This window comes from Agelaius tricolor, unplaced genomic scaffold, assembly GCF_023055355.1.
Source record: "Agelaius tricolor isolate 1412-34295 unplaced genomic scaffold, bAgeTri1.0.p SCAF_28, whole genome shotgun sequence".
NCBI classification, from domain to species: domain Eukaryota; kingdom Metazoa; phylum Chordata; class Aves; order Passeriformes; family Icteridae; genus Agelaius; species Agelaius tricolor.
In genome coordinates this window covers 8,760,049-8,773,793 of record NW_027269288.1, presented here as the reverse complement: position 1 = coordinate 8,773,793, position 13,745 = coordinate 8,760,049, and the positions used below count along the sequence as shown (strand labels likewise).

The 13,745-nt window shown below is 55.6% G+C and overlaps 1 protein-coding gene across 6 annotated transcripts in view; it reads right to left on the bottom strand.

The window, feature by feature from the left end:
• Window positions 1-13,745, bottom strand: part of SAMD11 (sterile alpha motif domain containing 11) — a 78,878-nt gene that overhangs the window by 22,531 nt on the left and 42,602 nt on the right. For all 6 annotated transcript variants that reach the window (XM_071449377.1, XM_071449378.1, XM_071449379.1 and 3 more), the window contains exons 6-7: window positions 7,046-7,138; window positions 338-505 (exon numbers count right to left, since the gene is read on the bottom strand). In XM_071449377.1, coding sequence (XP_071305478.1) covers window positions 338-505; window positions 7,046-7,138 — 261 coding nt within the window. The remainder of the gene's footprint in view (window positions 1-337; window positions 506-7,045; window positions 7,139-13,745) is intronic.

Genomic DNA, 13,745 nt, shown 5'->3' with positions numbered 1-13,745 from the left:
CCCTGACAACTCCAGGACTCAGGAGCATCTCCCAAACCCATCCCAGACCCATCCAGGGCTCAGAAACATCTCCCAGACCCATTCCAAAGGAGTCCAGAGCTCAGGAACATCCCCCAGACCACTCCAGAGCTCACGAACATCTCCCAGACCCATCCAGGGCTCAGGATCATCTCCCAGACCCATCCCAACACAACTCCAGAGCTCAGGAACATCCCCCAGACCCATCCAGGGCTCAGGAACATCCCCCAGAGCCATCCCAACACAAGCCCATGGCTCGGCCCAGCCCCATCCCACGCCCATGGCAGCAGAGCCCGGTGCCCCTGCTGTCTGTCCCTACCCCCGTGGCTGGGCACTGCCATGCTGTTGGCCAGCTGGAAGAGGCGCTGCTGCTGCTGCTGCTGCTCCTCGAAGGAGCCGTGCTCGTTGAGGGCGGACATCATGCGCCTGTAGTGCTCCTCGGGGGTCATCTGCGCCACCTCCTCCAGCGCCGGCGTCTGCGACGTCTCTGGGGACAGACAGACACACAGACACGCTCAGCCTGGGCAAGCAGGGCAGCTGGGAGCCAGGGTCTGGCTGCAGGAAAGCTGGGGGTCACATCCTGGTATTGATGGCAAATACCAGAGGGGATGTGCTGGGCTGCACCAAGGGGAATTCAGGTGGGATGTTGGGAAGAAGGTTTGTACAGAAAGGGTGGTAAAGTTCTGGAATGAGACCAGGACTCAGGAACATCTCCCAGACCCATCCCAAAGGAGTCCAGGGCTCAAGGACATCTTCCAGATCCATCCCAAATGAGTCCAGAGCTCAAGAACATCTCCCAAACCCATCCCAAATGAGTGCAGGGCTCAAGGACATCTTCCAGATCCATCCCAAAGGGGTCCAGGGCTCAGGGACATCTCCCAGATCCATCCCAAACAAGTCCAGGGCTCAGGGACATCTCCCAAACCCATCCCAAAGGAGTCCAGGGCTCAGGGACATCTCCCAAACCCATCCCAAACAACTCCAGGGCTTAGGGACATCTCCCAGACCCATCCCAAAGGAGTCCAGGGTGCCAAGGTTTAGTTGAGGGGTTGGGGCTGAGCTGGACTCAATGGTCTTGAGGATCTCTCCCAGCCTGGGGATTCTGAGAATTTGGGGGATTCTGAGAATTTGGGGGAATTCTTTCCTTGTAAGACCTTGTAAGCCTGTTGGTAATTGAGAATTCATCAGAGCAAGGCCTGGCAGTGCTGCCCCAGCCCCAGGGGACGGTGCTGCCATCCCCCTGCCCAGCCCTCAGGGGGACACCTCAGAGCAGGCTGCGTCCCCTCTGCACCCTGGGGGCTCCCAGAGCCCCTCCCTGCCCATGGAGTGCCCGAGGGATCCCAGCCTGGCAGCCAGGCAGGGAAAACCACAGGGGTTTTGTGTTTACTGTAAGCACAGCTCTCAGTAATTACTGCTCTCTGCCTTGGCTGCTCCAACACTATTTTATCTTGGATCTTTCCCACAGGCAAAGCCTTTTCATTACTCAGAGAGGAACTCCCAGGCACAGGGAAGGGGGGTGGCAGGGCTGGCACTCACAGGAGCACTGAGGGGCTGGGGGGGTGACACGGCCACCCTCCTGTGTGCCCCAGTTCCTGCTGCAGGGCTCACAGGGGTGGCACCTGTCCCAGCATGGCACTGGAAATGCTGCTGGGGGGCTGAGAGAGGGGCTCCCATCAGGAAAGGTCAGAGTGGGCAGCCAGAACCAGCCCAGGACACACAGGGGCTGAGAAATGAGGCAGCCCAGGGACTGCTGTGCCCTGGTCTGACACCCAACCCACGGGGCTCGGCCTCTGGGGCAGAAACCTTGCACAGGTTGGAATGAAACCACCACCCCCTCCCCAGAATATGGGGGGAAACATCATCATCATCATCATCATATCATCATTGCCATCATATCATCATCGTCATCATATCATCATCATCATCTCATCATTGTCATCATATCATCATCATCATATCATCATCATATCGCCATTGTCATCATCATCTCATCATCATAAAATCAATCACCATCTCATCATCATCCCAATAATAATAATGAATTATAACAACAATAAAATAGAAAAATAAATAACAATGAGTAACGATAATAACAATAATGATGACCGTAATTATAGTGATTGAAATAATAATAATAATAATAATAATAATAATAATAATAATAATAATAACAACAACAATAATAATCTGAGCTGCACAACATCTCAAAACCCAAGGGCTGCATCCCTGGCTGCCAAGAGCAGAGAGCAAATGACTCCAATGACTCCAGCTCAGCTCAGCCCTCCAGCAGGGCCAGGCTCTCCTCACACAGCACTGTGGGTGCCCTGCAGCCTCAGCCTGTGCCCCAGTGACCCACATCTGCACCCTGCTGCCTCCCTGGGCAGCTCCCAGCCCTGCTGGGATCAGGAGCTGCGTCCCCACCCTGCCCTGGGTCCCCCAGCCCCAAAACCCAGAGCCCAAGGGAAGGGCAGGGGCTGCTCTGGGAACAGCCCTGCTCCCTTAACCCCATCCCAGACCTGCAGGACAGCCCTGGAAGCAGCAGGGGAAGGAGGAAAGGGCAGAATTCCCGTCCAGGTCTCCTTCCCAGCAGGGAGGATTCCCTCCTCCTCCTCCTCCTCCTCCCCCAGGGATGCAGGAGCTCCCTGTTTCAGCTCCCTCCTGATGCTCTTACCCAAAGGTCTCAGGAGCAAAGCCACAGACCTGATTTAGAAAAACACTGGATTTTTTTTTTCTTCTCCCCCCACAGCTGTGTCATTAGAGCAAAGAAAAGGGAGGGGGAGGGGATTTAATAACACTTAATTACCATAAACTCCATCGGATCAGCCGCAGAGCAGATTTCAGGTGCAGGGAGGGGAGGGACAATGGGGGTGGCTGATAGGAAGGAGGAATCCAGGGAAAGGCTGGATTTCCACGCTTAAAACTTGGAAGATTTCACATGACTCAGCCAGCAGTAATTCCAGCTTTGCTGGAGCTTTGCTGTCTGCTTTTGTCATTACCGGGGTAATGCTGGAGACTGATCTGCCAAAGCTCCCGCGGCCGCCAGGTGTGAAATGGACTCTGGCACAGCCCCGGGGAGGCCGGGAGAGCCAGGCCAGGATCTGCTGGGCCTCTGCAGCCCCAGCACATCCCCCTGAGCAGCCCAGCCCAGCCTCCCATCCCTGGCACGGCCAGGGCAGCTCCTGGGCACGCAGCTCCTGCACAGCCAAGGACACTGCCCTGCACAGCCTCATCCTGCCCAGGCTCTCCCAGACAAGGCAGGAGCACCCAGCCCGTCCATCCTCCCCTCCTGGCCTACCACAAACCATGACAGGCCAAGGTTCCCTTTATTCATCCCCAAGGACCTGCAGCAAACCCAGCTCAGCCCAGAGCCCAGGGCTGGGTCAGCAGCCTCAGGGGTTTTGCCTCCTGTGCCCAGCCCAGCCACGTTCAGCAGCCTGACTTTGGGAGCAGTGATGCTGCCAGCAAGAACAAGGCCAAAACCTCATTTCTTCCCCTGGCCTAACTGGAGAGCTGCCAAAGCCACCAGCATGGATGTCCCCCCCCCAAGGAGAGGGACAGACAGACAGAGGCTGGGCCTGAGCTGCTCAGCTGCAGTCCAGCTCTGGTCCTGGGCTCCTCTGTTAAGCAGAGATCTTGTTTTGGTTTCAATGGTCCCCAGCAGCACAGACAGGAGGATGGCAGCAGCAGCCTGTGAGCTCATCCCCATCCAGGGTGAGAGCCCCAGAGCCTTCCCTAGGTGTGTTTTCCAGCCCTCCATCCATCCTGCTCTCCCACCAGAGGGATTTCCCAGCTGCTCCAGCAGCAGGAACTGAACGCTCTTCCCAATTTTCCCTTCTCCAGCTGAGTTCCAGCCTCGAGGCGCTGGGGAAGGAGCTCTGCAGCCAGGCAGGGGAGCTTCCATTCACTGGGGAACCACATCCCCCTGCCCTGCCCTGCCAGCCCTGGCTCCAGAACGTTCTGCTCTGCTGGGCAGGGCCCCGTTTCCCCAGCCAGGGCTCCCCTTTGATCTCCAGAGCGGGCTCTGGGGAGGGGCCAGGGCAGCCATGGAGGCTGCTTCCCCCTCTGGGAGGGTTTCCAGCCCCACAGGTGTTTTCTCACTCAGCCAGGGAGCAGCAGGGATGGCCTTGGCTGCCTCTGCTCCCTCAGCACGCCAGGAGCGGCCACGGCAGCGCCAGCGGAGCCACGGGGTCACTGCTCCTGCTCCAGAGCTCCTCTCCACAGGCTCCTCTTGCACAGGCTCCCCTTCCAGAGTCTCCCCTTCCACAGGCTCCTCTCCACAGGCTCCTCTTGCACAGGCTCCTCTTGCACAGGCTCCCCTTCCACAGGCTCCTCTTGCACAGGCTCCTCTTCCAAAGGCTCTTCTTGCACAGGCTCCCCTTCCACAGGCTCCCCTTCCACAGGCTCCCCTTCCACAGGCTCCCCTTCCAAAGACTCCTCTTCCAGAGCATCCCCTTCCAAAGGCTCCTCCTGCACAGACTCCTCTTCCAAAGGCTCCCCTTCCAAAGGCTCCCCTTCCAAAGGCTCCCCTTCCAAGGGCTCCCCTTCCAAGGGTTCCTCTTCCAAGGGCTCCCCTTCCAAGGGCTCCCCTTCCAAAAGCTCCTCTTCCAAAGGCTCTTCCAGATCCAGTCCAGCTGTGCCTGAGCCAGAGCTGCTCCCCTTCCAGTGTGGGATGGAGAGGGGCAGGTCCTGACAGGGGAGATGCTCCCAGTGTGGGATGGAGAGGGGCAGATCCTGCCTGGAGCCCATCCCCACCCCAGGGATGCAGGAGGTGCAGCAGCAGCAGCACCTCCAGGAGGCCCAGGACCACCAGGCTGCAGGAGAAGGGGTCCCAGGAGATGCTGCAGCCCTGGCTCCTCCAGCAGGACACACGGGGCTGGTGGGATCCTGGATTCCGGGCAGCCCTGGCCTCCCTTCCCATCCCAAATCCCAAAGTGCCCTCTGGGCCCCAGCCAGAGTCCCCCAGTGCCCAGCACCACCCAGAGCAGCAGCTCCCAAATCCCATGAGGGCCCATCCCATCTGGGAATGGTTCCCACACAAGCTGGAGCAGAGCTGGGAACACAGGGACTGTGTTTTCCCCATGGCATCCATGGCACACTCATTCTGGAGCCACAGGAGGATGGGAGCTGCCACTGCTGGGGGTTAGGACACAAACCCTGGGGCACAGCCCCTCCTGTCACCCCCTTGTCACAGCACAGAGCACACAAACCTCAGCTCCTCACCCTTCCAATGAACTCAGCACAGACTGGCCTAAAATTCCTGCACAGCTCTGGGAGCTCCCCAAGGATTTAATAAAAAATTGGGAGATCAGCAAAAGGCCCAGCTCCGAATTTCCATTCTGTCTCACCTCAGAGTGGGAGTGGAAAACAAAACTTGGCTTTATTCAGGGCTTCCTGGGAACCCCTCTGTTAAAAAGCTGGGGGAATCCCTGAAGGCAGGATTCAGATCCTGAGTGCTTCCTGCAAAGCCAGGGCTCCTCAGCCCACAAAAATCAAGGTGGGAAGGCCAAAGGAAAGGAACAGAATGACATCCCTTGACCCCATGCCAAAAACATCCACCTGAGCCAGCCCAGGCGCCTTTTCAGGATGAATCCAAAGCAATCCCTTGGTTTGGGTGAAGTTCAGCCCATTCCCAGCCAGGCCCCACAGGTTCTGTTCCCTGCACTCAGCTCTCAACCACAAACTTGGAATCACCAGGGGCACAACCTCAGCAAAATAGAAACATAATACATAAATATATAATATAAAATGTAATGTGGGTCCCAGGGGCCTCGTGCCTGATGGAACGAATCTGTTCATGAACCTGTGGAAGCATCACCTGGAACTCACCTGCACAGCCACCAGAAACATTTCAGGGATAACAGGAATAGAGCAGATGGGAAAAAAATCAAAGAAAACAGAAGGAGGAGCCGTTTGAAGGGTTCCCAGCAAAATCTGAGGCATTTCTGCTGCTATGAAAGAGTTGATGGGCAGGAGAGGGTTACACCAGAGAGAGGATTTAGTATTTTCTATAGTGAAACCAGCACTCAAGGTCCTCTCAGAGGATTCTGCCTCCAGAGCACGCTCTGGGCACCAGGAGGGCAGGACCAGGAACGTTGTGTGCAGTCAGGAGGCAGGACAGGCCCCCACAAAGGATCCCTGCAAAGCAGAATGTGAGGAGTGTGGCTGGAGGGGGCTCCAGGACAAAGTGCTGCCCTCGGAGATTCCCTGCACGGTCAGGGGGAAGCCAGCCCTGGCAGAGGCTCAGCTGGGCTGGTGCTTGGAGCAGGATCAGCCTCACAGAGCTGCTCTGGCTGCGCAGGGAGAGCAGGTTTAGGATGGAGCTGGGTATTACTGACAGCTAATTAGCCCGATATTAACAACAAAGCCTTTAAGTAAACGGCCTGCAAAACCTCATTTACTCAACCTGGAGACAAACTCATTAACTGCAGGCTCCATTAGCCAGCCCACTTTGCCACTCGTAAAGAAAGTTTAAAAATCCTGTTTATAGGAAAGAACTGGAAGCCAAATCAAGAGATTTAAAAAAAAAAAAAAAGACAACAAACCAAACCCTAAATAGAGAAACCTTCTGCAGATTCCATCTCTATAGGAACAGTGCCATAAATGCATAAGAGAAAACTCAGCAGCCCCATTCTCCCTGCCAGGCTCCTTTTTTCCCTTTAAAGGAGCAGATGCCAGCACGATAAGCCCGTGTGTACCTTTCATATTAAACATGTCACCGAGACATTTCTGCCCGAAGAAGTAGGAACACCCCTGAAATCCACCTGGAAGGCTGCAGCCTGCTTGTTTTTGTTGGTTTTTTTTGGGTTTTTTTGATCAGCAAGCAATTACAGTAATTAAGAGGCAATCCCCGTGTCGCCCTGCAAGGCTCCCTCGGAGGAGATAAAGGAAAAGCAGAGCCTCCTCCTGCAGCCCCGGTGCCAGACACAGCTCCCACCCCACAGCCCTCCCTCCTTAATTTCAATTAAGTTCCACTCCGGGGAAAGGAGAAGAAAGGGGAAGGGGATGGGGGAGGAGAGGCAGCACTTACCCTTTGGGGACTCACTCCGGGCTTTCTTGCTCTCCAAAGGACACTCACTGCTGCTGTTGGGGGAACATACTCTTCTCTTGCCTAAAATTTCATCTGGGAGAGAGAGCAGAGAGCCGGGAGTCAGAGGAGGCTGCACTTTCCCCCGTGCAGGAGAGACCAGAGACACTTTGGTATTTTGCTGCTCTCTCTCACACAGGCACACACACACACACACACACTCTGATATTACGAGCAGAGAGAGAAAAAAATGAAAGTAAGAAAAATCATCATCTTGAGAGCCTCGATCTGCTTTCCTAATCACGCAGCCCAAAAGCACATAATGACTATTCATACTCTGATCAATGCAACGCTTTCCAGCCATAAATTCTGAATCCAGTTGATTTCCTTACTGAGTTTCATCATTTGCTCTGGTGCCTTTTGTCCCCCCGGTGTTTCCACTCCTTTCATGCCCTGATGCAAAGCAACTGGGGGAGAGGAAGGGGAGGAAAAAAACAACACAGGGAAGGGAAAAAAAAAAAAAAAAAAAAAAGAAAAAAGCACAACAGATCTCTGAATCTTCCTACCACAGTATCTGTGTCTCTCTCTGTCTCTCTCTCTCTCTCAGTCTCTCCCCCTCCCTCTCCCCCCTCCTCCTTCAAAACCTCAAGGTCCTCAGCAATCTTCCCCCTCTGGATTGCACGGAAACACTCGAGCCTTGTGCATTACTGCAGCCCTCCGGAGCAGCACCGAATCTCTGAGACACAATTACAGCGTCCCCGAGCAGGTTTGGAATCAATATCCTCCCCTAATAACGCCGGGGAAACTGAAAGCATGATGGTGCATACGGGCAGGAAGGAAGAGCCTGTTTGTCACTGCAAGCACCAAACCCTCATCTATCAAGGGCTTGTTAAAGATGCAGCATCTTAGAAGAGAGAAAATAATAATAATCATAATGAAAACCTCCCAAGCAAGCAGCACATTTGAGTGAGAAAGGGTTGGATGTGCCCGTGAGCCCAAGCACTGCCAGGCTGCTGCAATGAGGGGGTTAAGGGAGGTTACAAACCCCCTGCTCCTATTTATAACAACAACAACAACATCCTCCCGTTCCAGGGACACTGCCAGCCAAGGAACTGTCCCCAGCACTCAGCATCACTCCCCATCACCAGGGAGGCAGCTCAGCAGCCCAGGTGCTGCCGTGCCTGGCATTTACTGGGGATCAGAGCACAGCAGGTGCCTCTGCCCAAGGAGCTCCAAGGGCCTTTCAAGGCTTTGAAGAGCAGAGGCTGCCTCCAAACCCACCCTGCCAGGACCCTGCCACCGAATCCCTGGACAGAACTGGCCCTGGGGATGGTGCAGAACCCGAAGGGAAGGAAGCAGAGCAGAGCAGAGGGGCTGGGGAGAGCCAGGGAAGGACAGAAGCCTCCCTGACAGCGCTCTCGGCACTCACATCCCAGCTGCCTGTCCACACAACTGGCATTTGCTCACTCCTCCTGCCTCGGTTTACCCTCACACAAGCCCTGCACTCCCCCAGCTCGGGGCTCATAGGGAGCACACCCAGAACCTGTCCATACAATTGGAATTTGCACTCTCACTCCTCCTGCCTCAGTTTACCTTCACACAAGCCCTGCACTCCCCCAGCTCAGGGCTCATAGGGAGCACACTCAGAGCCTGTCCACAAAATCAGAATTTTCACTCTCACTCCTCCTGCCTCAGTTTACTCCTCAAAAAACTCCTGCACTTCTTGAGCTCATCCAGTCTGTCCACACAATCAGAATTTTCTCCTCCTGCCTCAGTTTACCCTCACTCAACCCGTGCACTCCCCAAGCTTGGGGCTTGCAGGGAGCACACCCAGAGCCTGTCCATACAATTGGAATTTTCTCTTCCTGCCTCAGTTTACCCCTCACACAACCCCTGCACTCCCCACGCTCAGGGCTCACAGAGAGCACACCCAGAGCCTGTGCATACAATGGAATTTTCTCCTCCTGCCTCAGTTTACCCTCACACAACCCCTGCACTCCCCCAGCTTGGGGCTCACAGGGAGCCCACCCAGAGCCCCCAGCTCCTTCCCCCTGCAATGCTCCATCCCTCGGTGCTGCCTTTCCTGGAAGCTTCCCCCCGATGCTGCAATCCCCCCGCGCTGGAGGCCACGGTCACACATCCTGCTCCTCCCCAGGACTGCTCCCAGCCAGCATCTGTGGCTTTGGAACAAACTCCAGCGGCTCTGCTCTCCCCTCCCGGGCGGAGGCAGAGGAGCCTCCATGGGAAGGAGCCGGTGACAGCAGCACGGGCTCCATGTGACAGCCCTGGAATGTGAGCAGTGAAGATTCCTCGCCTTCACAGCTCTGCCAAGGCACCTCGCTCCCCCCCGTCCCTGCCTCCCTCCCGCTGCTCCTCTCCCACCCCCGGGCCCATCTGCCGGCAGGCGCTGCTCCCTCCGGGGCTGCTATTCACAGATAGGCACGGATAGGCACGGATATGCACAGATATGCACAGATATTCATGGATATTCACAGATATGCACAGATATGCACAGATATGCACAGATATGCACAGATATGCACGGATATTCATGGATATTCACAGATATTCATGGATATTCCCAAATATGCACGGATATGCACGGATATTCACAGATATTCATGGATATTCACAGATATGCACAGATAGGCACGGATATTCACAGATATGCACAGATATTCCCAGATATTCCCAGATATTCCCAGATATGCGCAGATAGGCACTGATAGGCACGGATATTCACAGATATTCACAGCCATTCCCAGATATGCACAGATATGCACAGATATTCACAGATATTCACAGATATTCACAGATATTCCCACATATTCCCAGATATTCACAGCCATTCACAGCCATTCCCAGATATTCCCAGATATTCCCAAATATTCCCAGCTTTCTCAGCCATCCCAGCTATTCACAGCCATTCCCAGATATTCCCAGATATGCACAGATATTCACAGATATTCCCAGCTTTCTCAGCCATCCCAGCTATTCACAGCCATGCCCAGATATTCCCAGATATGCACAGATATTCACAGATATTCCCAGCTTTCTCAGCCATCCCAGCTATTCACAGCCATTCCCAGATATTCCCAGATATGCACAGATATTCACAGATATTCACAGATATTCCCAGCTTTCTCAGCCATCCCAGCTATTCACAGCCATGCCCAGATATTCCCACTTTTCACAGCCATTCCCAGATATTCCCAGCTATTTGCAGCCATTCCCAGCTTTTCCAGCTATTCCCAGCCATTCCCAGTTTTCCCAGCCCATTCCCTGCCCATTCCCAGCCATTCTCAGCCATTCTCTGCACATTCCCAGCCATACACATATGTTCCCTTATATTCCCATATATTCCCAGCCATTCCCAGCCCATTCCCTGATATTCCCTGCACATTCCCGGCCATTCCCAGCCCATTCCCTGACAGTCCCTACCATTCCCAGCCATTCCCACCCACCTCAGCCCCATCTCCCTCACAGCCAGGGGCAGGGCAGGACCAGGATCCCACAGAGCTCTGCCCTGGCACCAGGTTATTGCCCGGCCTGGCTTCAGAACTCTGCAGTTCCACTGATAATGTCTTTCATTTTCAGCTGTAATATTAAAAACTGCCCTGATTTGGCTCCCGTTCAGCTGCAGTGCTCTGCAGGGAGGCAGGGAGAGGAGGCAAAGCAGGGATTGGGGAACAGAACCCCAAATGCCTGCCCATCCTCTCAGATGGATGTTCTGCACTGCCTGCAGGTGCACGGGCTGGGCAGAGCCTGCCCTGGGCCCTGTGCTGGGTGAGCAGCACGGCACTAAAAGCACAGCCTGGCTCTGGGAGGCTGCTGAGACATCCAGGAGCTGCTCTGCCAGCTCATTTGCAAAGCAGATTTGGGCTTGCTGCTGCTGCTGCAAAGTCAGGGGAGATGGGCACTGCCTGCTCCCACCTGGGAGCCCTGGCTCTGTGTGAGGGCACAGGGGGCTTGGGGGGCTGCCAGGGGCAGGGGCAGGGCTGGGGGGGAGTGCAGGGTCCTGGGGAGGGGCTGGGCAGGTGGAGGTGAGTTCAGCCCCCCCTGTGCCCTGCCCAGGCTCTGCAGCCCCTGTGTGCCAGGAGAGCCCCTCTGTGCCAGTTCAGCCCCCCTGTGCCCAGCTCAGCCCCCCTGTGCCCTATCCAGGGCTCTGCAGCCCCTCTGTGCCAGTTCAGCCCCCCTGTGCCCAGCTCAGCCCCTCTGTGCCCTGCCCTGTGCCCTGCCCTGTGCCCAGTCAGGCTCTCAGCAGCAGCAGGGGCAGGAGCAGGGGCAGGAGCTGGGCACTGCCCCAGCAGCCAGCTGGCACAGCAGCCAGCCCGGGGGATGTTTTGCCAGAGCCAGCCCGGGGGATGTTTTGTCTCCTGCCCTGCTCTAATCCTCAGCCTCCCCACCCTCAGCAGCCCAGCTAAGCAGCCCAAGCCTCTGATCAGCTTTCAGCAGAGCACTCGGGAGCCTAAGGCTGGGGGGATTAGGAACCCTATCCCCAGGATCCCCAAAGGCACAGGGGGGGCTGGATCCCACCCTGCACGGGGAATCTGCACCCAGGACACCCCTGGGACAGCTGGGCAGGGGGGGTCACCCGGGCAAGGGAAATCAGGGAGGATTTTGCTGAGGGGGCTGCAAAGGGTCCCGGTTTCAGCCCAAACTGCTCTGCCCTGTGCTCCTGCTGCAGCACAGTGGGGAGGGATGGGGACCTATCCCACGCTCCCCACCCCAGCTCTGGGGCTGCTCTGAAAGATTCTTGGAGCACAAAGTCCTGAGCAAACAGAGAGTGGGGCCAAGTTCCACGGGAAAGCACCCAGGCCGGGCCAGCCAACATCCACGAGAGCACAGCCCCTCTCCCACCTCCTCCTCATGGCTGCAGGAGAGGGGAAAAGGGAAAACCAGAAAACCATCGTGCCTGGCTCTCAGCTCAGCCCCGAGGAGGCCAATCCCCACTGGCCAGCCTGGGATGCCTTGGCAGCCTCTCCCTGCTCTCCTTTGGCAGGGACAGCTCCCAGAGAGGAGCAGCTGAGCCCTGTCCCAGCCACTGCTGCTGTCCCTGTGCCCAACCCGCAGCTCTGGGGACACCCCGGGGACAGCCTGGGGCTGCTGTGAGGAGCTGTCCCAGCTTGCTGGGGCTCAGCAGCCCCAGAGCTGCTCCCAGCAAAAGCTGGGACAGGGGGATCCATCCATGGGCAGCAGGGGAAGCACAAGGTCATGGGAAGAACCAGAACCAGGGCCATGATTTAACTGGGGGCAACAAGAATGGGGGGAAAAAATACTGGGGAAGCTGGGAGGGGCAGGGAGGCAGCGAGCTGCTGGGATTTGGGATCCTGAGCAATCCCAGAGCCTGGAATGGAGGCAGAGGCAGCCAGCTTCTGGGATTTGGGATCCCCCTCCCAGCTCCCTGCCCCAGGAGACTCGTGGAAATGGAAAGGAAAGCAGGGAACAGAGGGGAGGGAGGGATGGGACACAGGAATGGCTCTGACAAAGCAAGGAGGACACACTGCTGGGTGACCAAGGGGAGGATGGGACACAGGAATGGCTCTGACAAAGCAGGGACACACTGCTGGGTGACCCAAGGGAGGGATGGGACACAGGAATGGCTCTTTACAAATCTGCCTCTCCTCCCACCATGCCCAGGCTCCTGCTGCCTCCCACCTCCTCCCAGTCCACCTCCCCAGCTGCAGCAGAGCACCTGAAGGGAATGTCCAGCACCTCAGGCCCCAGGAGTGGCCCAGAGGGAGGTGCAGGTGATGCTGGAGCCTATCCTGCTGCCTGCTCATCCATCAGGGAAGGTGCTCCAGCATCCCCCTGGCTCCCAGGCTCTCCCAAAATTCATTTTTACAGCGCGCACCGAAGGCACAGAAAGGTGGTAAATATTCATAGTGTGAGAAAGGCTCGTGGAAAGGATATACTGCACTTAGGAGAGAGATGTGAATTAATTTTATATGCTGCAGAGAGGCTTTTTAGCAATCACAAACTTGTGAATCTCAACTTTCTTTTAGAAAAGCTCTAAAGGACGCAGCTGGGAGGGTGGGCTGGAAGTCCAGGCTCCTTCTCCTGCCTGGAAAGGAGCAGCTCCAGTGGGAAGTTTGCTAAACCAGAGGCACAGGCACAGACAGGGTGTGAATTCCCCATCCCTGGCAGTGCCCAGGCGTCCCTGCCATGGCAGGGGAGGCCCTGGCTGCTCCCTTTTAATTTAATTTTAATTTACATAAAATTAATTTATTTGTTAATAAATAAATAATTTTATTTATTATAAATTTATAATAAATTTATTATAAATAAATTTATAATAAAGTTATTTTTATTTTTATTTATTTAATTCCCTTCCCATCACTCTGGGTTCCTGTGAGCACAAACCTCTTGGGCAAAGCCTGTTTGGCCCCATGTCCCTCAGCCCTGGGGATGTCACCTGGCCCAGGGACAGCAGCCCTGTCCCCCTGCAGGCTCAGGAGGCAGCAGAGCTGCCCCAGCTCCCTGGCTGCCCCTTCCAGAGCATTCCCTCAGCACAGGCTGAGCCCAGCAGAGCTGCTGGACCCCCTTAGCACCATTTAAATGTCCAATTGCACTCATTCAGCCCCTGAAAAAAAAAAAAAAAAACCACTGCTCCTGCAGCCTGTGACAGCTTTGACAGCCAGACTCCTTAATTCCTTTTTCTTATTCCCTTAATCTGTCATCTTTATCAGGCTGGGGAAGTGCC